Source organism: Oxyura jamaicensis, chromosome 2 (assembly GCF_011077185.1).
Source record: "Oxyura jamaicensis isolate SHBP4307 breed ruddy duck chromosome 2, BPBGC_Ojam_1.0, whole genome shotgun sequence".
In the NCBI taxonomy this organism is placed as follows: domain Eukaryota; kingdom Metazoa; phylum Chordata; class Aves; order Anseriformes; family Anatidae; genus Oxyura; species Oxyura jamaicensis.
Window position 1 is genome coordinate 157,721,668 of NC_048894.1, and position 26,710 is coordinate 157,748,377.

Consider the following 26,710-nt stretch of genomic DNA (forward strand, 5'->3'; position numbering starts at 1 on the left):
CCTCCTCTTTTCCAGGCTGAAGAGGCCAAGTGACCTCAGCTGCTCATCATGCATCTTCCCCCCAAGGCCCTTCACCATCTTCATCGCCCTCCTCTGGACACTCTCCAACAGTTTAATGTCCTTTTTGTACTGTGGTGCCCAGAACTGCACTACTCAAGGTGAGGCTGCACCAGCGCAGAGTAGAGTGGGACAATCCCTTCCCTCGACTGATTAGCAATGCCATGCTTGATGCACCCCAGGATGTGGTTGGCCCTCCTGGCTGCCAGGGCACACTGCTGGCTCATATTCAACTTGCTGTTAACCATGACCCCCAGATCCCTCTGTGCGGGGCTGCTCTCCAGCATCTCGTTGCCCAGTCTGTATGTATGGCCAGGGTTGCCCCATCTCAGGTGCAGGACCTGGCACCTGCTCTTGTTAATCTTCATGCAGTTGGTGATTGCCCAGCTCTCCAATCCGTCCAGATCTCTCTGCAAGGCCTTTCCACCCTCAGCAGAATCCACAACTCCTCCAAGTTTAGTGTTATTGGCAAATTTGCTCAAAACACCTTCTATTCTTACATCCAAATCGTTTATAAAAACACTGAAAAACATTTCACAAAAAACAATTTGAAACTTTTTTTTTTTTTTAAAACTAATTTTATGTATGCATTGTCATACCGGATTAATTTAGTAATACCCTTAGATAATTACTATTTGTGACTAATGTCTTTACCAGGGCTCTTTTATGCTGACTGTCTTTAAACAAAGAGCCAGTAGGAAAGAGACATTTGCTGCCCCAGATTGCTTGTAATATAGGTTAATGACATGATGCTACAGTGGGATAAAACGAAGTAATCAGAAATAAGTACCTAATTTCAGATTGCAGCAGTTGTTACAGCTGTTAGACTTCAGCACTGGGAGAGAAAGCAGCAAAGTAACAGTGAACCCACTTGAAAAGATGGGCAGGCTGCATTCTGCTTACATGAGTCCACAGCAGCTTGCTATTCCCTGTCCTAGGAAATCTTGTCTGTAGGCTGAACCAATGCATAGCACAAACATCTGTGTGATCAGTAATGGATATGGTTGATTGCTGCTCACTGAGACACAGAGTGAATTAAGATAAAACAGGTATACGAACCTTGTGATTGTGGTGGCCTTTGGCTTGAAACAATGATATTCCCACATGTAGGGCTCAGGAATCTCTTTTCTACTCTTAAGGCAGGACTTTGATGATACTTGACTATTGATTAGGTATCATTTTCTCCTCCACTTAGATCTTGTGAATACACGCTGTATCAGTCTCATCGGTTCAGATCAATGGTTCTGCAGCCTATTTAATCTCTGAATGAGTTTCTTACCACATGTATGAATAAACATATGAATAAATGGCTGCAAAACGTTACATAATAGATCACAGTTTTCTACACATATAATTACATACGCCATGTTTTGGCCCAACTGTTCAGTTTTTCTTCCTGTCTGAGGAGGTTAATATTAAGGAATGTTCTAAGTAGCTGTGCTCTCCAGCTATCTGGGGCCTCGAGCTTCCTTCTGCCTGCTGGAACCAAACCTGGTGCCTTCAGCTGAGGTTGCTATCAACAGCAGTCACATTCAACCCTACAAGGAGTAACATCAATACAGGCAGTCAAGTCTTGTTTTTCCTATTTGGCTGATCAGTATTGAAGTTCTCAAGGGAAAGCACTCACACTCCCCACACTCAAGACTCACAAGCACACACATGCTTTCATGGAACCCTTGAGTATCAGCATGTCTCCAATGTTTGTCCAATACCCCAGCCAGATCTGGAGCCCATACACCCACCATACCTGTTTCCCACTTACTGGCTAGTCCAGCTTGTTGTCCACTAGTGAACAAATGCACGCAGTCACACTGTTGTCTCTTGGGCACGCCACACTTGCAGATCTCTCAAATACCAATGCAAGTCCTTTAATACTGTTTCCTGGACCCTAGTTCAGCTTGAAGATTACACACATATATGCCCATGCACACCAGGTGAAGGGAAAGATACATACACTTTTCCCCACTCCCTCCTGCATCTGGCAACAGGTACATGGTAACCTGTGGTCCCATTCCTGCATATATATACACACATATAGATATATATATATATTTGATGTGACACATGCTGGACACTTGGTTCTTAAAAATTTGTACCCATTTGGGAAAGTGACTCTGCTTTTCCTTATTGCTTCAGGACATTAAGGCTTCTGACTTGCAAAAGAATGTGTGCGTCATAAATTACATGTATATTCACCAGTATGAATTTAAATAGCAGCAGTGGCAGATGCATGAACAAAAGTAATGCTATGGCATCAAGTCATTTTCATGAAATTATACGCAGTTATTTCTCTTGTAAAATTAACATATATAAAACACTATCTTATGCAAGGGAGCTATACAATTAAAGTATTCATGAAGCCACAAAAGTTCAATTTCTGGCTGCAGACCCACAGCACATAGGCTTACCAGGGATGAAGAGGATACTGAAAACAAAAATGAAGTTAAATAGCTGAGATGACAACATCACGCATAAGCTGAGAATCAATGCAGGAAACCCAGACTAGAATAATTGGTGGAAGAGACAGGAAGAATTTACCCTGAACTTGAGGGAGCTGCTTAAAGTATGATTATTCCGTGAAAAATGTTACTGCCTTTCCTTGGGTAGTCCACAGTAATGAAGATGCTCTGCATTATTGTGCACTTGTTTGCATCTTGTATTTTAACTGGTTTTTTTTTTTTTTTGTTTGTTTGTTTGTTTGTTTCCCTTTTTATTTCTGATATTTGCACCTATACCTTTGCCACTTCACCATAAACTGAGAAAAATAAAATTTTCTCTTTAAACTTCTTAAATTTTTGAATTGTTTCTGGATCCATTTCATATAGTGGCTCTGCAAACTAGTGCATTGGCACAATTGGCAGGAAAGCGCAGAAGTGTACTCTAATATGGAAAGGCATGTCCGAAGCTGTATTGTCCTCACTCCAATTCTAGGATTTTGTTGGCATAGCACGTAGACAAACCTTGCCAAAATACACAAGAAGGACATAAATACCTGTCTCCTGTATATCAGTGTTCATCCTTCTCTGGAAATCACAAAGGACTGGAAGAAAGCGATAACCTGTGCTTGGAAGGACTTCTGCCTCTAACTGATCAATGTGAAATCTGTGGTCAGGAAGCCAGCTGTTGAGAATCAGTCTCATCAGTGATTTATTCAGGCTGGATTATACCTTGAAAACATGGCCTAACAGAAGCTTATCTTTCATCATGTCCTCACTCCCTAAGTACATCTGTCATGCTTCAGGGACTGAAGCTTTGTTTTGTCTGCCTGTCCTGGTCAAAAACTGTTAGCAAGTTAAAAGGGAAGTAGAAACTGAAAAGGCATTAGTTTTATTCATACCATTATAGTCATTACTTATCCAACCATTTCACTTCTCTTATAATTTGATTATCTTTGTTCTTGTTTGAAGGTATTATCTGTGCCATTGCTCACACTAGCAAAGACGTTAGTGTTTGTTCTTAGGAAAGACCGTTGCTGCTGTCATTCTACAACATTATGCTGGCTAGTAGCTTGTTTATAGTCGTGGGCAAATAATATATTTCCCAGAAGAGATATTGGAGAGAAGTAAAGTTTGGAGATTGTTAGTGTTATTAGAAGATAGGATGGAACAAGCTCTACTGTTTTCTTATTTGGACTGGCTGAGAATATTTCGAAAGCACTGACTAAAGGTGACCTGCAGAAAGGGCTTGTTTTGCCCCGACAAAAGGCAAAAACACTCCCTAGTTTGCATTTCTAGCTGGTGTATGGTCCCACTCTACATGTTGCATCATGCAAGTCAGATTAGCAAGGAACAAGATTCTTAGTAATCAGGGGTGACAAGGGCAGTCCAGAAGAATTCTATGATTCTATGCTTGGTTGTCTCTCCAAATATTTTTAATTTCTCTAAAATTATTTAGCCATATCAGTAACTGTTATAATCTGAACTTCACAAATCTCATCATTTTATAAATAGCTAGCAGTGACAATGGAATAAATCTCAGATGGGAATGACAAATGTCATAGTGTTTGCAGAGGAGAAATGCAGGAAGAGAGGGGGCTAAACATGAACATCCAGTGTACATATCAGGGCCCTAAGTGCACTAGTAGGCCATAATGGCCCTCACTAGCCTTCAGTCCATGGGCCCCAGGATCTCCGTTTCACCTTGAGCCCATGCCTTCTCTCCTGCTTGAGCTACATCCTAGGAATATTGGTTTCTATCCCAGCTACAGCATGCCCATAGCTGCTTATCTGGGCCCTGAACCATGACTGACTACCCAGCTTCATCTCAGACCTGCTTTGTCATTATGGACCTGCCCAGAAATCAGCTGTGTCTGAACCTGGTCACCATCACTGGACCTGACCCTGACCAGTGGTCAGACTTCCCAATTTGACCTCAGACCTGCCTTGCCACCACAAGCTTGTCTGGTTGTCTGGACTCTCAGCTGACCTTGTCTCCATCATTGTTCAGTCACTATGGGACTGAGTTCTGATTGGTGACACTCCTAACCTGGCTTAGGAGACCTTTCTATCATGCTTTGCCCTGGCTCTCCATCCTATAAAGAGCAGTTGGCCTTCTATGATCACTATCAGTATACCAGGAACAGAGAGACACAGCATCTCCACCGAAGAAGACAGAAACAGAGATGAACTGACATGACCCAGGACCAGGAGGAGATTAGTAACACATCTTTCTTGATCTCTTGAGTTGCTTACTTTAGCATTTCAGATCCCCTGGACTACTATAATGGAAGAGAAGACAGTGAAGGCTCCTTTTGACTTAACATCTGTGACTAACCCTTTCTGCCCCTTTCGTTTTTAATCTGTTCCAGACACTTTATTTGTATATATTACCTTATCTGGGTTAAATGCAACTTTGCTTTCTCCTATCTATCTAGTCTGAAGCTGTTTAACAAGATCTTCCTGTTCTTATTCTAACTCAGTATCAAGAAGTAATAGCTACCAGTAGGCACTCAGCATAGAACTTACTTATTTTTAATGCAGTGAACACATGCTGTGTGTATCATTCAAGAATTCATTGTACTCCAGTCTTTGACTTCTCAGCCTTGCTTTGCTCACAGGTATGGAAGGAGTCTCTTCAGAAACTTGCCTCCTTCATTCCCCTCCCAGTTCTTCATGACAATTATTCATTGTAAAGATTTTTATTTTTTTTTCAGGTGTGGCTATGGAGAAATCTAACATTATTATAACAAGCAGGACTGACATCTGAACAGAAGTATAGGATTGGGAACATGAATATAAATTTAGTCTTGCCTAATTTCACTATTATGTTTTTTTTTTTTTTTTTTTTTTTTTTTTTTTTTTTGTCTGATTTTAGTGAAAAAACGCCTTAAATTAACAGTCTAAAATGGGGAAAAGGAGGAAGAAACACTACAGTCAATATTGTTGGTATAGCAGCATTCTTTGGATACCAGCATATTTTTGTTGTTTTCTTAGCAGAATATTCAGCTAATACTGCCATCCTTTTATCCTGGGGAAAGATATAGGAGATGATATAAGGAATGAAGGTTCTTGTGATGAGATAATAGCACTTTGACATGTGACTAGAATGGTAATCCCCAGTCGGCATAGGGTGGCATTCAAGTTCAGTGTGGCTGAACATCCAGTATGATCTGACATGCATATTCTTGGCCTGGCCAGTTAAAGTCTCCCCCACAGAAAAAAAGGGTGAAGGAACAGATCTTCTATGATCTGAGCTCATCACTCCATTTGCCAGGGTCTCTAGCTTCAGTAGTAAAAGTTGCATTTTAATTTCTAATATAGATTTACATAAATCAGTACTGTAGCACATAGAGAAGACACAGAGTGTAAAGTCAGTTTAAATGCAGTTGTCTTGCATGAAAAGACCAGAAAAACTAATAATCATTTTGCAGTGAAAACATATTAGAAAAATGTTGGCTTCAATTGATTGATTGAGAATTCAGCAAAAACGCAGGTAAGTAGTTTCTGTAGTTGAAGAACTGCACCTTTTTATTGTCTGAAGTTGCCGAACTTCAGCTTCCAAACGTGTAGCTCAGTCTCTGTTGCAGACATGTTACTATGTGCCTGCGCGCATCTAAGCACCCACTGTTACATCCCGTGATCTTATTAATTTAGGCTGACTTGCTTTCTGTGAGCGCTCCCCCTCCTTTCAATAAGCTTTAAAGAATACTGTACATTCATTGCAGACGTATTCTTCACAGGTACGTACCTTGCATTTGAGTTTATTAAAGCACTTTTGTTCAGACATGCTCCCACTATCAGGATTCGGGCGGCTGAGCACGAACGGACCACTCTCCCCGTGCCTCCTCCTCCCTCGGTTATGCTCCATTCAGCGCCACTGGAATAAGTCTGCGTTCGCTGAGGAACGCCCCCGCCGGACAGCGACCCGCCACCCCGCGGGCCGGCGGCTGCCTGCTGAGGGGTCCTCGGCCGAGGGCGCGGGCGGAGCTGGGCGCTGGGGCAGCGTCACCGGGCGGCGTCACCGGGCGGCCTCGCGCTGCCGCCGGGTCCAGGCGGCGCCGCAGCATGGAGGCAGCGGCCGTGCCGAGACAGGGCGACCGCGCCGTGCGGCCGCGGCTCCCGTCGATTCGAGGTGGCGGAACGGCTCCGTCCCTCGCTGTTGGGGCCGCTCGTCATCGAGCTCCTGCGTCGTCTTCACGCTCCTGGCTCCCGTGGCCCGGCCCGTCTCCTACGGCCGGGAGCGGGTTTGCGCTGCGGAGCCGGTGACCCGCGAAGGAACGGCGGTGCCCGGCCACGACGGGTGACACCACCGCTGCAGCGGCCAGTTGTCGGGACTGTCGGGACTGTCGGGACTGTCGGGACTTGGTGACTCAGCCTGCGAGTCGCTTCGGAAAACAGAGCCAGTTTAATGTGTATTCCTTAGTGTGTACCCATACAGCTTAGTACCTGATTTTCTTTTACGTTTTCATTTAGTTGTGACATTTTACCTATATTTTTTTCCTTTTTGCAGTTTGCCTTTAAATCGTTCTAATGTTCATTCTCAGGCTTAGTTCTAGGTACTTAAATCTTGAATTGCTTAAGGCCTTAACCAGAAGTGAACTTAACAGTTGGTCTCTTCACTGCACACGTTTGCAGAGCTGAGCCATTGGATCTTGGGGTTGTAAAAGCAGGTGTTAACACGTGAATGGAATTGAGTGGAATGGAATGGAACTGAACAATTTCAAAGGACCTACAGAGATCATGAAGTCCAACTGCTTGACACCTTCAGGGCTAACCAAAGTTAACGCGTATTACTGAGGGCATTGTCTAAATGCCTCTTGAACACAGGGGAATCAACCACTTCACTCGAAAGCTTGTTCCATTAAAGATTTTTTTCCTAATGTCCAGTCTGAACCTCCCCTAGCACAGCTTTGTGCCATTCCCTCATGTTCTACCATTGGTTACCAGGGAGAAGAACTAATACCTCCCTTTCCATTTCAGCTCCCCAGGAAGCTGCAGAGAGAAATAAGGTTTCTGCTTAGCCTTTTCTCCAGACTAAAAAAACCCAGTGTCCCCACAGGACATGCATTCCAGCCCTTTTACCAGCTTTGTTGCCCTCCTCTGGACACTTTCAAATATATTGATATCCTTTGTATATTGTGGAGCCTAGAACTGTAAACTATAGTCAACGTGAGGCTGCACCAACACTGTCTTTCTGTTCAGGTGTACCAGGTAAATTATACATATTACTTCCTACCTGATTTATTTAGATTATTTATTTGAAGTGTGGAAAGTGTCTGATATATTTTTATTTTTCCCTTATGCCTCCTGATGAGATGGATATTTCCTTTGGTTGTTGTTTTGCTTTTCCATTTCCATACATTAAAGATTGGTGATATATGAATATATGACATGACCTCTGAAGTGCTATAGGGAAGCTTTGTTCTCAGATGCTTGGATAGTAAATTTCACCAAAACGCTCACACAAACTGATCACTAGACTTGGGACTGGAAAGGAGTTTTTATTAGGGTGCAGACCTTGGCAGCTTTTTACTGAGAGCAAGGCTTTACTGGTAGGATTCTGTGACAGAATTTCACCTAATTAATTCTCTTCTGTTGACAATACATGGATCTTGTTCTCATCTTGAGGCAGCTGGAGAATACAAAAGCTTGTAGGTTGTTTGGTTCTAAACAGTTAACAAGGCAAAGTATAATGTGTGTAAAATACACCATGCAGGACTAAAATTTTGATAATTTCATAGACAGTCTGGATTCTGTGTCCAACAAAAGATTGACTTGCATTATAATCTATGAGATACAGAATGCATCAGATGTAGAATAGAAATCCTCAAATGCTACCAGAATCCTATGTTTGTATACTTTTTCACTTTGGAGATGATCCTGGTTCGGCCTGCAGGCTGCTGAAGTGTTACTCAGGGAAACTTCTAGAAGATGCATTGTATTTTGAATAGGAAAAGTATTTCATGTTTGTTTCTAGTGCACAATTAAAACTCCGTATTTTTACTGTGGAGAATAAGAATGGATTTTATACTTTTAAATGATGGAAGAATAGCTATGGAAACTCATACGGAATTTTAGGAACTCTGTTACTACTGTGGTATGCTCCATCAGCACATTTTCTGCAACACAGTTGTTCTCTTTTATAACCACATCAGATGGTTTTGTTTAGCATCTTTCCTGAAAGCAATAACAGTCAAAAGAAAATCTGTTTAACTAGCAAAGGAAGCTTTGGTTTTCTTTTAGTTAGAGGAGGAAATGTGGGGGAAGATGCCTTATCTCTCTCTTGATTTTGCTACTTTTTCACGTTAATTGAACTTTGTATGCAAGTGGAAATCAAAGGATAAAATGAGACCAGTGATTAAATGTTGCAGTGTCTGCTTCAGATAAAATTGTAAGATAAATAGGTGAAAATGAGAAATTAATGGTTGGTCAAATAAAATTGTACATATATGGTATAGAAGTGCATTGAGAACCTTTAGTACTCAGCCAATGAGGAAATGGGAGAAATCAGGTCTCGAGTAATAGGGACTATAAGGTTATGATAAACTTTTACTGTGCGCTCTTGCTTGCAGGATACCCACCATTGCAATCACGAATAAAATAGTTTCACAGAAGGTACTGTCTGAAGAAAATTATTGAGATTTTTTCTTACATATTTGGAAGAGGGCTAGGGGTGAGCAAGTAGCTTTTAATAACTCATGATGCAACACCACACTGGAAAGATTTCCTTAAGTATTTTTTTTATCTTTGTGATTTAGTGTGCCATCCCTTACAAATTCTGGAAAAGAAATTATGCAGGTTTTTCTTGAGGTTAATAGGATTCTTGAATTTTTCTATACCTCCACTTTCTAATTCTATTAACTATCTTTTTTTTTTTTTTTTTTTTTTTTTTTCAATTTTTGACATCATAGTCCTTTTGAAAGCTGAGGCAAAGTGTGTATTTTCTAAGCTACACTTTGAAACGTAAAGTTTGATTTGGGGGAAGTTTCCACTTTGTGGTTGTTCTTTTTGACCTATGCACATAGCTTTCTTTGAGCAGTTTCTTTTTCATTTTTTTTTGTAAGTTCTGCTATCTACTAATATCCCTTTTGAGAAATATTCATACAGTTAGATTTAGAAATTAACTTTTTACAGTTTTCTTATTCACTCAGGGTACAGATTTCTGGTAGTTTTAGCCTTTCCATTTTGAAGAAGAGATTCTTTGGTATTCAAATCAGCCAGACTGAAAAACTTGGAAATAAAGAACCTAGCTAATTTCCCTAGTGGCTTATTTATAAATTGTTTTTATTTATTCTTTTACATAATTTATACTGAATCATGGATGGATGCCCCATTCCTGGAAGTGTTTTAGGCCATGTTGGATGGGGCTTTGAAGAACCTGGTCTAGTGGAAGGTGTCCCTGCCCATTTTGTGTGGGGTGAGGGTGAGCAGGAGTTGGAATCATATGATCTTTAAGGTCCTTTCCAACGTGGCCTTAAACACTTCCAGGGATGGGGCATCCACAACCACTGGACAACGTATTCCATGATTCATTTTCTTGCTACTTACGAAGTCTCATGAAAGAAGAATGTTTTTCAAGGAATGTTGGAAGAGACATTCACATGCTAATGTTTTGATTTGTCACTTTCAAATTATGTGCTATTCATAAAAAAACACTGAAACATTGAAGTTAGCACTCTAGTGCAGTGGTTATAGAAATGAGGTACAGTTTAGTGGCAAACACAGCTTAAATGCTCAGATTCAAATCGCACAGGTGAGATGTCTGGCAGCCTTGTGATTAACACTTGCCCTTTCCTCTCTACCCTAATTTTTAAAGAGATTTTTAAATTTGATTTAATTTAATTTAATTTTTATTTTTCTTGGTGGTGGTTCTTATGTTTATTTTAATTTTTATAGACACCTTGATCGGTTTGAAAAATCTGTTACAGTTGAATATTCACCTTATTCTTGAAGTAGATACTTATATATTTTTCCCCCAGATAGATAATATTGGCTAATATCAAAACATAGATTTTTTTTTTTTTTTTTTGTCATGAGAGCATTTTTTCAGTCAAACAGTCCCTTTGGCAATAAAGCAGCCAGTTATCTTCATGGATAAGCCACTTGAGTTTTACACTGATTTTTTTTTTTTTTTTTAAATGATTTGTTGTTATGGAATACTGAATTTATGTTACATTCACATTAGCCATGACCAAGGACTGTTGCCATTTCTGGTGACTGTTCACCAGTCTATGCACTGTTTCCAAGTTTCTTTCACATGGTAATATCTTTCATGTTTTTTTGTTGATATTATCTGTTGGGATTGATACATACACTTGCTGTTGGGTGTTTGTGAATTTGGTGTTAAGAACCAGAGACCATTTCTTCTGAGGGACTTGGGTACTTTTGGTTCATGTTTGATACTAGAAACATTAGCCAGGACACATTCGACTTAAAAAAAAATCTAAACATAAAACAACTAAAACACTTTCTAACATAGGCCTGGAAGAAGAAATTTCATTACAAACTGTGAGGAATAATATGCACAAATATCTTTGAGCTGCAGCCTGTGCCTTAGAAGAAAGTACAATAACTAATCAAACACTGGTCTCATATAAGGGTGCCATAAACTAAAAGAAAACAAGATAATGAAACAGTCTAAGCCAGTGGCCAGTGGTTAAGCTGACTTAACTGCACATGAGCCAGTGCTAGACATGATGTGAGAAACTGCTGGACGTAACAAATAACAATGTAAGAAGCCAACAAAAGATTTGCAGATAGTGCCACGAGAGGTGACTGGATTTCACAGGTAGTTGTGGGTAAATTATGCAAGGAACAAAGGAACTGCAGATAATTGGGATACTGGGGACCTTCTGGGGAGTACAGTGTAGTTAGGCCAAAAGTCCTTAAACCACCATATCAGTAATGCTATACTAAGATTACTTGGGCAATTTATCAGAAATACCAGTTTTAGGTATGAATGTATCAAAACTGGGCCCAATAGGGAAGAAATAATTAACCGGGAGGAGATCAAAGTGAAGAAAAGGTGGCATGGGCAGAGAAAGGAATGGTCAAGAAAGAGAGAAAAAGATAAGATATGCAAATAATATAATCAAGACTGTTCAGGAGTACCCATCAAGCAGACTTGTATTTTGTCATTGAGCCATCAGCAGGACAGTAAGCCAAGCCAGTTTTTCTGACCACAATGTGCATCAAGCTTCTGCAATCAGGGAGACTATCAGTGCATATGTTGGCTAGCAAGCAATAACCTGGGATGGCTGTATCCAGTATTCTGTTGTCCATTCCTGGTCTGTTGACACTGATATTTTCTTAACTTTCTTACAAAACCCTAATAGGTTGAAATTTCATAGAAGCAGTACCCAAAAAAACCCCTCAGATTCTGTCACTGTAGTGCTTAGAATTGTAAATGCCAGTGATATCTACCTATGCCAGACTTTAACATATGTATGTATACATTGAGCATACGGATTCTCTCCGCTTTTTTTTTTTTTTTTTTTTTTCTGTCTGAGTTTTCCAGAATAAATCCAGAGAGAACTTAAATTACTTCTTCCAGTGAGCATTAGCTTTTGTTTATATATTTGTAAAATCTGGTCTGCTGGTGTGCTGTTTCATAATGTTGGGTTACAAACCACAGTTCTCCAAGACACATCCCGTCCCCTCCTCCCCCCTCCCCCCCCGATAGGTAAATGTGTTATGAATTGCAGCCTCTGCAAGAGTAGCTCATATGTTAGTTGACAATCCTTGAAGAGAATCCTGTAGGTGTTCAGATGTGCCTACCATTCATTCAATATAAAAGGAAATACAGGGGAGGACAAGAACTTCATCCCACACTTGTTTACCAGTAACAGACAGGACTTAATCCTGGAGCCAGGAAAACTTCCATATAGGACCTGAGGGCTTTGTAGTAGGAGTGGGCATAAAATGTAGCCTTAGTGCTTGCTTAGCACTAAGGTTCCTTCCCATCTGCTTGATTTATTCCTTCAGTAGAGTTTGTTATTTCTTCCCCATAATCCTTAAGAGGTGAGGATTCAGTATATGTAGTTATCCCAAAGTCCACGTGGCTTTTAGATTGCAAATTATTCTTCTCCATTGCTAATCATGTATATTTCTTTGAAGGTTACATTTTTAGATCTAGGCTCTTGATGGCTGAAAATCTGTTAATGTGCCTTGCATATTTGTAGTTTTTTTGTTTTGTTTTGTTTTTAAAATATTTTTCATGCATTTCTGGGAAAATTAAGTTTGAATACATGGGCTATGTAAATGCCATAAATTACTCTTGCTGGGACTGCCCTTTGTAGAAGGGTTTTGTCATCTCTACTGCTGTTGAACTTACAGTGAGTCTTTGCCAGCTTTCTACAGAAGGTATATATAACATGCTATGCAATCAGATAATAGTGTAGAGTTCACCAATTCAGTCCACAGTAAAGCTGCTCTGCTTTGTTGACAAGGACGGGTCAGGAGTTCCCAGGATGCTCCTTATTACTTTTTTAAAATGGGTGTGAGAATCATTTCTCTCCAGTCACTGGAGACTTTCCTGGGCTGCCATGATTTTTCAAAGATGGTGGAAAGTTTTGCATCAGTCAATTCCCTCAGGGCCTTAAAACGCAGCTTGTCCAGTCCCATGGACTTGTGTATGTTCAGGTTCACCAGGTGGCCTCAAAATTGATCTCTTGTAATGGGAACAACTTTGTTCCATCAGTTCCTGCCTTGAGGTTCAGGGACTTGAGAGATGTGGGAAGACAAATTACCAGTGAAAACTGAGGCAAAAAAAATTGAGCATCTCAAACTTTTTCACATTGGTTGTCACTTGTTCTCCTCTTATTTATCAGGTGTGTATATTTTCCATATTCCTCCTTTTCTGACCAACATACCTGTAGAAGCCCTTCTTACTGTTCTTCACATTCCTCGCCAAATTCAGCCTCTAGCTTTTCTGATCCTATCCCTACACATCCAGGCAGCCTCCTTATATTATCCTCAGGATGTATGTCCCTGGTTCCACTGCATTTCCTTCTCACTTTTAATTCGACCAGGAGGATCTTAGCCATGAGGGTCTCATGCCTTTCTTGCCTTATTTCTTACACATGGGAGTTGAGAGATCTTGTGCTCCAAGAAAAAAAAATGTCCTTGAAAAGCTGTCAGCTCTGTTCTGCTCTTTTAAGCCTTTAACCCTTCTGCTCAGGGGAAGTTTTCCAAGGCGTCCCATCCAGTAATTCTTTAGGCAACTGGAAGTTTGCTCTCCTAAAATTCAAGATCTTACGTGAGGATTGTAAATTCCACCAGGGCATGATCACTGCAGGTCCAGTAACGCTTCTCTTCTGGTTGGGCTGTCTATCACCTGCATTAAAAAACATCCTCAATGCACTCCAAGAGTTTCCTGGACTGTTTAATCTTGCTGTGCCACTTTTCCAGTAAATATCAGGGTGGCTGAAGCCTCCTAGTTGGATCAGGGCTGTGAATACGAAGCACCTTGTAGCTGAAGTAAGAATGCTTGCTTGGCCCCCAGTTTTTAGCCATAAGCCCTCAATGTGTTCATCACTGTTTTTAAAGCCAGGTCCCCCTCTGCTCCCCCTCTTCCTTGCCTGTCCCTTCTGAACAGTTTATAGCCACTGACTGCAGCACTCCAGTCATGTGCTTTTTCCCACAAAGTTTCAGTGACACTAATTAGATCATAGCTTTCGAGCTGCACAGTGGCTTCCAACTCCTCCTGTTTGTTACCCATGCTACATGTACTGGCATAAAGACACCTAAGCTGGGCTATCGTCTGTCACTTTTTTTAGGTGAACATACCCTAATTCCTCTTAGGCATTTCACAGGTGTTGGTTTCCCTGTGGATTCCTAATATACCAGCAGTCCCTGGCTGTTCTCTGTTACTCACAACTTCATCCCCTTTCAGGAATTAGAAGCAAGAAAATTACCAGGATGATTGCTAGATTATACATTTGCTAATCATCAGAAAGAAAGTGTTGGTATAGAAATTGCAGACTTCACACAGGGCAAACCACATTAACTAAAGGTTCTAAAATGTAAAGTAAACTTTATTATCCTTGAACCACAAAATAGATTTCTTTGGTTGTACAAATTTCACTAGTTACAGTCTTGATGCGCTAATTTTCCCTCAGAGTCTCTCAGGAGAGAAGGGGAGAGAACCCAGAACCTGGCACCAGGTACCACAAAGGGAAAGAAAAAAATCACGTTAGTCACCAAAACCAATCCAGGATTGTTTCCAAAATTGCTCTTGTTAAAAAGCGTATGCTAAAATTAGATTTTAAAAAGGAAAAGCTCAAATTGCTGATGATGGAAGCAGCTATAGCTGCAGCTTGAGATTATCTGAGTTCCCCCTTCAAAAACCTGTAAAATTAAAACATGAAGTCAGTTAAAAATGATCCACTGGATTTTGGCATGAAGGGAGAGTTTCAACTATAAAAAAAATGCATCCAGTCATTCAGCAAATATACAAGCAGAAGTGCCTGCCACTCCCAAGCCCCATCCAGCCACTGAGAGGCTTAAGATACAACTCTGGTCTTACTGATGGACTGGTTCACCAGAGAGCACCATTGTATCTGGGTAGACAGATCAGACTACTGTCAAGTTCAGATGTCTTTCTCTCTATTGGAGGCATTAACAAAAACAAACCAAAACAAACAAAACCCAAACAGACAAAAACAACCAAAAAAAAAAAAAAAAAGGGATGTTTTACTTCAGTAGTGGAGTAGTGGGCAGTAGAGCAGCAGAGACTGATTTCAGAGCAATAAGCGGTGTCAGTCTCCTCCACAAATGCAGAGCTCACTTGATACAGACTGTTCATGGCCCTTTCATGGAAACCAGGAATCACACCCCTGCTCCTTTTTTATTTTTATTTTTTCCTCCTGCATGTATTTGCCCTGTTCTACGTGGGCAGGGGCCTGAAGACAACAAGCTGGCAGAGAGCAGAACCATGTAGTTATTGCAAGGCATAGGCCAGATCCATTTCACTTCATTGTGCCCCCTGCCTAGCAGGCACTCCTTGAGAATCCCACACTGAGCACCCCCCATAGTATCACATTTCATTTCACAGCTAGTGGGCAACACAATGGAGTCACTTACTAGTACCCTCCTATCTGTAAGACCCTATTACTCCTAACTTGACCCCAGCAATGCCATTTCCTACCCTTCCCCATTTCCTGAATCCTAACCCACTACCTTATCTGCTGTTTACACCTCCTACCTCTGCCACCGTATCCTAATCCCCAACTACTCTGCCCTCTATTGCTGTCACACATGCACACTGCTATACCCTTGCTACACCTGTTCAACTCCTTTCTCATTTCTGCCGCAGTTCACCAAATTAGACATGATGTGGACAGAAGACAGATACCTGGCCTCCTCTGACACTTAGAACAGCATGCAGGTAGAGTGGTTCACGCTGCATGCACACAATTATGTGTATCTCTAGGTAGGTACCTGTCTCCCAGAATAGCACAAAATACTTTCAGGAGCAGTTTCCTACATGGGACAGATTGCTGCACTCACAGAGGCAAGTGAAATGGAGCTGATGCTTCCTAGAGCTGGCACAGGCTCCTGCTCGTTCAGTCGTCTTTGCTTGAGTCAGTTGTCATTGTCAGAGGGAGGCACTTCACTGAAATTCCTTTTTTTTTTTCTTTTTGCCTCCAAGCTACCTACTTCCACGTACTCCCAAAAGAAAGTGAGGTGACACAGTGTGGGAGGTGGAAGGAGATGCTTCTTGGCAAAAGACTGGAAATTAAATGGGAGCAAAGGCTGGAACTTCCTTCTAATTCATACCAGAGCAGAAGCTCCCATATTAACTATTTAAAAAAATATCCAAGTTGAGGAAATAACAGCTGGAGCCCTACACACTCTTACACTCTTACATTCTCCATCCTAACCCCTCCCTCCCCCCCAATATTTACAGGCTAACAAACTGCAGCTGCCCACTGTCCTACCCACACCTCCTCTCAATTGGCCGTCTTAGTCTAGTGTTGTCCCATTTTGTTTAGGACATGCCCCAGTGCACTATTGGGTGAGAAAAGAGGGTGGTTCACAGCCTTAAAGGAAGTTAGTTAACCACAATGCTCCCTGGGGTGCTCAGTTCCCATCCAGAGTCCAGGAGCAGTGCTGTTCCTGGAGCACAGGAAGTTAAAGAGCCCTGTGTTGGGCTATTCTATCACCCAGGTGCATCAGATCATCTACGTTGGGACAGCAGTCTCCAGACTGCGCCGGCTGTGTCGGAGTTTGCGTTTGCTGCTGTACAGAGCCATTTCTTCAAGTGCTGATGCAGTAGGTGTTGATGAATCATGTGTTAGCAACGTTTCCTCTTCCTCTGGCTGCCCATCGTGCTCCTGAGGAACTGCACAAACAACAGAAGTTAAGATTTTAGGAGAAAGTGTCAGGTTAAGTGTTTAGCTGATACAGTTAATGATGACAGAGGGATATATACCCAGGTACTGAATTTGAGACAGTGCTGGAGTCTTTAAGATGTGATTTGAAGTAATTCCATGCCCAGAACTTTTAGGTGACCTGTACCTAAAGGGACTCCTCTATTGTGGAGTCTGGGAAGAAAGTCACACACCTCAGGTGATATCTGCCCCTAACACCCAGGATTCACTGAAAACAGTATGGAAGCACCAAGCTTTAGGAAAAAATCAAGTACAGTGAAGAGACTGAGGTGTATGTTAGTGCTCTAAGCATTTTGCTAGTTTCGAAAGAGTATCAAGCCCTGAAGAGCAGTATGAGCTCCAGGATGGTATGCAGTAGCTACTGAGAGAGGTGAGCATTTTGGCCTTGGTTAATGTTGAAGTTGCATGACTAAAGCCCTTTCTGTGAATTTAGACTTCAACTTGGGTCACCCACCAACATAAATGACCAAAAAATATATTCCAGCAGGACTGACTCTCAGTTAACTTGGTCTCAGGCCTTTCAGGATGTATTCCGCGTCTGAACCACACTGCTGTTAAGTGGCTCCTCACTCTCCTGAAAAGAACTGGTGCAGCTTACCCCATGTACTTTTACATACACCTGGAACATAAGCCCCTTGTGATAATATTGCTTGAGCATCTACTGTGAGATACTTGTGTAAAAAGGAAAAAAAAAATTAGGAAGCCCCAGAATTTTTCCTTCAAGTACAAACTGGCTCCTGGGAAGCCTGCTTGAAGTCATTGAATTTAATAGAGAACCTCAAATACAGAAATCTATGAAGATATATCAGATCAAAGGTGCACAGTCTGCTGATGCTGAGCTGTACCTGGTAGGCTACCCTCTGCTCTAGAGCCATGTTCCAAGATGTAACGTCCCCTTAGTTGCACTACCCACATAGGAATATTGGTTACAATCCAGAAGCCTTCCTGAACTAATAACTGTAGCATCAACCTGTTGTTTGAGAAGGCCTCAGAACCAAGTGAACATAGGTGACAAAACTGATATCTTGAAAAGATTCTGGGATTGACAAATAGATGACTGACTTCCGAACAAAGCGAGCTGGTATAAAACAAAAGCACTGACAGACATGCAGGTAAATTCAAACTGGGGAGAGGAATCAATGTGTGTCAGAGGGAATTCATTGCTCTCAGACCACTAGAATTTCTCAAAGGAGTCATCAAACATGCAAATAAGTATGATCTCAACACAGTGTACTGGACTATTCAAAAAAAAAAATTAATCTTCAGCTAAAGCTCAATGAAAATGAGCTGCTAAAGGATAAGATGACACATCCTTTAGTGTATAAATAGATAAAGCATTGAAAAATTGTAGGAAGAAATTACCTGGCATTACAAAATGGAGTAGCTATCTATAGTAGGGTCAGGTTTTGGTAACTAATGAGGAGTAGAAGTGATTATGACTGCACTGAGAAAAATCGCTGATTATTCCAAGCTGTGTATCAGAGTAGTCAAATGAAACTCAGCTACAGAAGTGTATTAGGATTTTACAGAGTTGACTGGGCAATAACATGGAAGTTGAAAATTACTGAAAATGTGTATAGATTCAAGAAAGAAATAAACACCTCTGAAATTAAAGGCCTCTGGCTTATAAAATGTAACACCACAGTTTGTTGTAGCCTGGAGCAGTATTCTGGAAAGAATCATGTTATGCTTCTTTTATGTTATTTTCTTGGCATTCCCAGTAGCTCATGTCAGACTATCCCAAACCTTGTGTTAACATAGTACAGCTACTTTTACACTGTCAGATGAAGCTTAAGCTCCAAAAAAGTAGTATAATACTGATTGTGCATCAAATGCAACATCCTTAAATTGAAATCATGGTTCTGCATAAATTCTATAGTCATTAGGATAAACTTTCTGAAAACAATGCAATTCTCAGGAACAGAAATTCACTTTTGATTATTAGATATAAGAGAAGATGGGAGAACATTAGGATTTGTTAGAGAACCATTAGAGAAAACATTCTGCTACTGCGTAACTCCTTATATACCTGCATTTGCAATAGTGCATAGTGATGGAACTCAATACCACAAAGTGTCAAAAAAGATAGAATAAGTAGTCTAGAAAGACTAGATAATTTTTAGAGGATTATTCCGCTGGTAATCCAGATACGATACCTGGCTCAAGACATCCATAATTAATAGGTCATTGAAGAAAATTGAGAAGATTCATGCAAGGAAGCTCATTTTCTCTGACTGTTACTGTCTTTTGTTAATTTACATAATTATTTACAGCCAGAGACAGTGACATATTCTGAACCAGTACAGTCTCCCTTATGTCCTTCCTAACCTGACAGAAGTCAGAAAACAATGGAAAGGAACACATGCATTGCAACTTCTATGAATCTAGAGATTCTAGTTTTATGAAATTTTGACATTTTTGTGGAAAAAATCTGTAAAAAAGAAGTTTGGAAAGCAAAAGGGTGGATGCAGTTCCTGGGACAAGAGAGGTGGCTGTAGAGGCTTGATGAGGCTAAACTAACATACAAGAAGGTGAAGAGATCACCTTTGTTTCCCATATGTATATGAGCTGCTGAGCTGTGTCCTAGACCAAACTAGTAATACAAGTAGTGATTAGCCAAGTGTAGGACAAGAAGATATCTTTCCCATGTAAGTTGCTGTAAACATTAGACATAAGAAAGACCATGAGGAGAAAAATAACTTCTTAAATATCATAAATTGGTGTTCAGTAATAAGAGCAATAGAAAATTAAAATGGATGTATTTCTGAAACCTAATGGTTATAAGATTGGAAAGTAAAAGCCACTGGCTGTAAGTGATTTGGAAAAGCTGTGTCATAAAGCAAGAACATAGCATGGTCCCACCCTAAAAACACTAGTATGTAGTTCATTATCTTCATGGCCTCTCAACAGCCTTGGATTTAATGTTTTTAAACACATTTAAAAGATGATGGTGGGGGACTGCTGCAGACCATGAAGTCAGACCCAAGAATGGAAAGGACTGTTTCTTAGAGCCCAACTGCAATGAGCACAAAGAAAATCACAGAATGGTTGAGACTGGAAGATGATCTCTCTCTGGAGATCATCTGGGCCAACCCCCTACCAAGCAGGTTCACCTAGCACACGCTGCACGGGATGGCATCCAGTCGTGTTTTGAATGTCTCCAGAGAAAGAGACTCCACAACCCTTCCGGGCAACTTGTTCCAGTGCTCTTTTCACCCTTACAATAAAGAAATGTTTCCTCATATTCAGCCAGAAGTTCCTGTGTTTTGGTTTGTGCCTGTTGCCTCTTGTCCAGTTGCTAGGCACCACTGAAAAGAGTGAAATGTTGTTTTGAAAGATGTAAAGAAGAGAAATATGCTAATGCTTTCCTGCAGTCAGCAGTAAGATTTCTTGGAGTTTCTATTATATTGATTTTCTAGCATAAAGGTTAGGAATTGCTTTTGAGTTTACAATATGGTCAAACAGCTGTAATTCCATGATCAAGGAAAATTGTGATTATAACACCACTGCATGTAGAGGAGTACAGAGAAGAGGTGTTGCTAAATGTAGCAATTAGACATGACTAAGGCTGTATTAAAAACATACTCCTTTAATTTTTGGTAATAGTTTTTTCCTTCCTTTTCCCATTGCAGTAAAGAAAAATACAAATAAAAATCACTCCAATTATCAGGAATTTTCTCAGTTAAATATTTTATTCCAAATATTGTCTCCACATATTCTGAGAAAAATATCTGAAAAGAGGCAAACATAGGACCAGCAGGAGGCTGGAACTGTTGCTGAAAAGGAGAGGTTTTCGGAGAAAGGAGAGGTCCCAATACAAATGATAATATTTGCCCCAAAATCAATGTATGCCTCATGAATCATTTTTTTTTTTCTAAATCTATATGCTGACTGGAATGTTGCACTTCTTGGAAGAATGAAATGGGAAAAAATGGAAACAAAGAAACAAACAAAAATTTGAGAGCTTTCATACAGTCATTCAGGTTGGAAAAGGCATCTAAGATCATCTAGTCTAACCCTTGACCCATACCAAGAGAGTCCAGCTGCATCTTCAGCTGCTATCTTTCCAAATCGATTTTGGAAAACCTGCATCCTTTTTGGTGTATATCATAGTTTCATACAATGGTGACTTAAGGATTAAATAAGAATTAAAGACTGGCTCAAAAAAAAACAAAACAAACAAACAAAAAAAACAATCAAACAAAGAACTCTTAATAGAGCACCACCATTTTTTCTTTATGGTTTCTATTCTGTATGAGGATGCAACAGACCAATGACAGGCAATAGTGAAGTCTGAAACCATTGTGCAATTGCTGATTATTTCTTGATCCTTCTGTGACCTGTCTTATGCAGGTTATGGAGACAAAGAGAATGGACCACCTCAAAAGAAAAAAGCAGGGTTGGGAAGTTTACACAGGCATAAGAAATAGATTAAAAAACTTTCTTAGGAAAGTAAGTTTTTGTTGAACGTCTCTACAGTAGAACCTCCTTTGGAAATGGTCTGTACACTGACATTGACAGAGAGATTTGCAAAGATAACACTGAGAGCTGAACTGTTTCTTGTGTGAAATAAAAGAAAAATAAATAGCTGTGGAATAGGCAGAAGAAACCCAGCATCAACTGTTGAATGAAACAAAAATACTATTAAGGAGAAGGCAGGCCCTGCTGAGCTCCACACTACTACTTGAGCCACCTAAAATGATGTGGAAGATAGTCTGAGCGTGTCTGTTATAGTTGGGAACAGAAAGACACACTGTAGCTAGCACAGTCTGAAGAGTCAAAGCTTTAATTAGTGTTTATTTAGGTGACCATGGACAAAAATCCACAACGTGACCTGAAGAGTCACCTGGTTACATCCAAATGCTCTCAAATCCTAAACCAGGATGACTTTAGTTGTTGCTGCTTGCTGCTGGCAGTGAGATTCTTTGCTTTAGCAGAATGAGCACAAGGAAGACTGTGAACAATGGACATTATCCACTGCCAGCAGGTGCCAGAGGCCAAAGCTGCCCACCCATGTTCTACTATCATTTGTTATTCCAGAACACAAAACAGGAAGGAGATTAGGCATGCTTGTAACACACAATTCTCAGCAAATTAGACATCACTGAAGTGCAATGCAGATATCCTACCCAAAACTGAATGTAGCAAGTTTCAAGGTTTCATTCTAGAACGGAGAAAAAAAAAAAAAAAAAAAAAAAAAAAGTCATTGCTTCAAGCAGCAAGAAGTTGAAGTCCTCAGGGATTCCATAAGCATGCAAAGGTGTACTCTGGAACTGTGATGGGACACAAGTAGTAGTACAAATAAGAATCCTCTGGCCATGAGCTTACCTGAGTTATTTCTGTCATCTATGTATCTGAGGTCATCAGCTGCATCGGGTGACTGGAAAAGAGCAGAAGACAGAAGCATCTACCTCTGTAACAGCAGTGCCAGGTAATTCCCCACCTCCAGCCTTCCAACGCACTACAGAGAACTTTTTGCCCTCAAAGGCTCTGGTAATAAAGCAGCCAGGGCATGACCCTCAGTGAATTCACATGATTACTCCCCAGCTCCCCAACATGGGGGTTGGACCCGATGATCTCTCGAGGTCCCTTCCAACCCCTACAATTCGGTGTGTGATGATACATTAACCTTTTGAGCTGAAGTCAACCAGCCCAGTGTCTGAATTGTGAGATTAGAGGTGTGAGGAGAGTAATGTACACTACATTACTCTCCTGTTACTTTGTATAGGTAGGGAGGAGGGAATAGAAAGTGTCAGGAAAGGCAAAAAGCATAAAGACAATTTAAAAGGAGTAGAAACATGGGAGGGGAGCAATGACATAAGACAGCTACATTTCTTTGAGAATCTTGGATCATAATTCTGTACCTGAACTGTTCCCAGGCTTGTTCCTAGCTTCTTAGGCAAAACCAAAATTTTTATTTATTCAGGTGTGTACAGAGAACTGACATGGGATAGAAAGTGCTTACATCCCAACAAGTGGCAGAGACAGCCCTGGAAAAATGGCTAAGTGATAGCTATGAAACTGCACCAGTTCCTGCTAACATTAGAGACTTCACAAAATGAAGCCTGTTCCAACAACCAACCAGAGCTGTCTGTAGTTCACCAGGTCAGAGTGACAACACAATGAAAAAAATAACTTTGCTCACGGTCATAAACTTGAGGTGGCTTGAAAATCAACACTACTCTGGGCACTGGCATAAATGTCCCAAGTACTGCTTACTTCACTCAAGTAGAAAATTTTATCTAGCTGTGTATAGGACTTCAAGGACAGAAAGGTCAAAGTACTCTGTAAAAGTACTGATTGCATCAAAAATGCCTGCTTTTATTATTTCTAGTATTCTTTCTAAGTTTGTATACAATAGTTACACTGATGAGCTCAACACTTCTGAGCTATACAAATGTTTCAGAAGAGCTTAGTATTCCACAGGTTAATAATGACAAATTTCTGAAACTTTTGGCCACCACTGATCAAAATCTTCTTATAGGAGTCTTCTTGTTCACTTAGAGAACACAAGTAGAAACTTAGTTGTAGGATAAAGAATTATGGCTCTATTCACTTCTATGGAAAACATTAAGGAAGTTTTCCAGCTGTGAGAAATGCCAGAAGCTCTCATTTACGTATAAATTTTGCCTATTTTATGTAAGCAATGAAATTGGTGAGGGTAGGAAAGAGTGGGAGATGATCTCAGTTCATTGAGTGACTTAGAAATAAAGTGAATGCAAGGTAGAAATCATGTTCTTCATGAACAGCAGAGAGCAGAACATAGGGAGCTGTGTTGACTTTAGCATGTATTGCTGAGGAACATAGTGCAGCTAAATAGCATTGTGCTGATCCAAAGTGACTGACAGTTGCCTGACTATGGCCAGGAAGAAATACAGCCTTTTAATTAACTGCACTGCTGTGACAGGTCCAGAGGAACTGCCTGATGACTTGAAGGTGTAGTCTTATCACTTAGAGGTAACTTCTCAGCTGCATAAAGACACAGTGCTGCACTATGACCTCAGCAGAGGCCTGGGGAAATGCTGGTAACACAGGGCCACCAGTGGGGCTTGAGTTGCCACTCCTGGTCTCTACTCCCTTACTTGGTACAAAACCTGGACAAGTGTGCACCACAATAGGGAAGGGATTCTTATAGAAAAAGATCAGTGACTACAAAGGGCTGGGCAATACAACCAGCAAAAGCCGTCAGCCAAGAATATGAATCAAATGTTTAACTGCCTGAGACTCCTCAAACTGGAACTCTGCTAAAGTCAGCCTAACATTGGGAAAAAGACCTTTTGGGACCTCGAACATTTGTGTCCTGGCAGCAGGTTAAAGCCTAACATGCCAGTATTTGCTAGCTCTCCACGCACGCTACAAATGTAAATGCAGGTATCTGCCTCATTGTCTTTTCATAAAGCTAAAACAACAACAAAAAAACACAGGTGTATAACATCTGCTCAAATTATCTGTCACATGCAATCAGTTAATGACTAAATCAGACAAATGCAAAAATAGGCAGCTCACATGAACGACAAAGCAGCTTAAATGACATGAGCTTTTTTCCCCCCTAAAGGAGTCTTGCCAAGGTGCTCATGCCCCAGACTTGGTGTCCTCTTACCACTATTACTTCATAATTAATCTACAGCAGCATTACAGCATAAGACAATTGTCAACAGCTGCTTCTTGGGCAGGATGCTGGATACATTCCAGTTTGAAGTTAACATTAACTCTAATTTGCAACTTGTTGGCAGTTATTTCTATAGTTTTTTCTTCCCTTTTAGTTCTCATCTTTCACTTAATATTTCATGATCAGTTAAAGTGAAGATGTAGTTACTTTGTATTTGCAAAGGCTTTGACACTAGTTTTAAAACTGATGCAACTTTTTAACAACTCGACTGAAGTCTCCAATAATCTCTCAATTATCTCAATGCTGTCATGGTCAGTTGTCATTGCCCAATACACAGACTCTGAAAAGGACTTCCTCAAGTCATTCAACCTCTCTTCTGAAGGTCATCACTTCAGGTGCAGGCAATTCTATCACATCAAACCCTAACCCATCCAATAGATGGCAGAAATTCAGCATGCAGTTTATACCTGGATTTCGTAAACAGGTTTGGAGGAAGGAATAGCAGCAAATTCCCGGTAGTCAAACTTCTTTTCAGACATGGACTAGAAGGGACAGCAAATGAGAAGAAACAGAGAAGAGAGTAAGGAGAGAGAAATGGATGGAGAGAGAGCAGCACAGTGAGTGATCTACGCAGAGTTGGAAGCAGAGCGTCATTCTCAGTTATTGACAACAGTGTCTAGATACAGCCTCTGAAAAAAAAGGTAACTCATGGACACAGTCTTTCATCTGTTCTGGTGTGAAGACAGGTGCTCCAAGTTGCTGAGAAATCATGCTCTAGTAAACTGCACATACAAAACAGGGTTCTTACATAAGCTAGTGTGTATGGGAAAATCAGTGGCAAGATTCCTGGTAGTTCTAGCACAGCTGATATTTCAATTTGGAGTTGTCTGTATTGTGTGACCTTAGGCAAAGCTAGATCCTCTTTCTGTGCAGCTGCTCCGACCATTCTGTGGTCTTTCTGATTTTGACAGTTCTCTGCAACAATGTCCTGTTGCATTTATACAGTGCTTAGAAAAAGTAAGATGTTGATTTCAGCTAAAGTTCTCAGTATTATGCTATTGAAGAGACAAGGGGGCAAAGTCTATAAAGTAAAAGGCTTTCTGAACATGGAGATGGCGTCAAAGAACCAAGAAAGGGATCACAGAATCATAGAGTATCCCGAGTTGGAAGGGATCATCAAGTCCAACTCCTCGCACCACACAGGTCTACCCCAAAGATTAGACCATGAATGATGTAATAGTAATGATGAAATAGTAAACAGATAAATGGAAAACAGATGCTAAAGAGTAGCTGTAACAAAGGGGGATGCCTCTAGCAATCAGTATGACAGAGCTCCATCCACAGTGCCCTCTTCACAATTCTGTACATCATGCAGTCAGATTCAGATTAAATGTTTAAATAGGGAACCCATTGTCCAGATGCACTATTCACACTCAAGGTGAGTAACTGAGAAACCCCAGGATTACAGGTGAGAGAACAGAAGCAAGCAGAATATGTCATACCAGCCTTCCCGGTGAAGTGACGTTCCTGGGACTGCAATCTGCAAAAGATAACACAAAAACATTATTCAGTGAATGTCTGTATTATGTGCAACACACACACACACAAACCCGCACATTCCACTTAGCAGTATTTAAGTGTGATAAAAGGGAAGACACCGCAATCTCAGAATAAATGCCTCAGGGAAGAATAAATGTCTCAGGGAAGACACCGCAATCTCAGAATAAATGCCTCTCTCCTTTTTAGTCAGGATGATCCTTTTAGTTCTGCTCTGGTTCCCTGGAACCGTAACTCAAATGTATTGGTCTCTCAAGTTTTCTACATGTCAGGATTATCTCCTATGCTGAGAAATGTCATGTGCTTCGAAGACACTTCCAACCTCAGCTGAATGAAGAAACTGCTTTCAGCAAGTCTGTTTTCAAGTAAGTTAAACTACAGAAGCATTAACCTTTTTTCCTCAGAGATACAGATAGCTGTACGGTACCTTCCAGTGGTGTTGGTGATGGGGTAGGAACAGGTGAAGGTGACTCTGCCAGCTGCTCCAGAGTGCTGCGTTTTTTCCCCTCCTTGGACTTGGCAATGACCATTTGGGCTTTAAGAGCATCCTGTTCAAGGGATTTCATCCTGTCTCAGAAAGGAGGGAGGGAGAAAAAGGCATCAGATATTGCCTTCTCTGTAAAAGATAATGCCCTCTTCTGTGCCCAGCAACTGGA

At 40.8% G+C, this 26,710-nt stretch overlaps 1 protein-coding gene and 1 long non-coding RNA gene across 2 annotated transcripts in view; one reads left to right on the top strand and one right to left on the bottom strand.

Moving 5' to 3' along the window:
- The first annotated feature begins 5,305 nt into the window (after positions 1-5,305).
- On the top strand, positions 5,306-25,684 carry LOC118162147. The gene is made up of 4 exons (XR_004748315.1): positions 5,306-5,441; positions 5,616-5,869; positions 18,313-18,317; positions 25,652-25,684. It is a non-coding gene; the product is annotated as an uncharacterized LOC118162147 (long non-coding RNA).
- SCRIB (scribble planar cell polarity protein) overlaps positions 14,504-26,710 on the bottom strand; it is a 113,606-nt gene continuing 101,399 nt past the window's right edge. The window contains exons 41-45 of the mRNA XM_035318143.1: positions 26,482-26,621; positions 26,000-26,037; positions 24,965-25,039; positions 22,217-22,268; positions 14,504-16,839 (exon numbers count right to left, since the gene is read on the bottom strand). Coding sequence (XP_035174034.1) covers positions 16,679-16,839; positions 22,217-22,268; positions 24,965-25,039; positions 26,000-26,037; positions 26,482-26,621 — 466 coding nt within the window. The 3' untranslated portion in view covers positions 14,504-16,678. The remainder of the gene's footprint in view (positions 16,840-22,216; positions 22,269-24,964; positions 25,040-25,999; positions 26,038-26,481; positions 26,622-26,710) is intronic.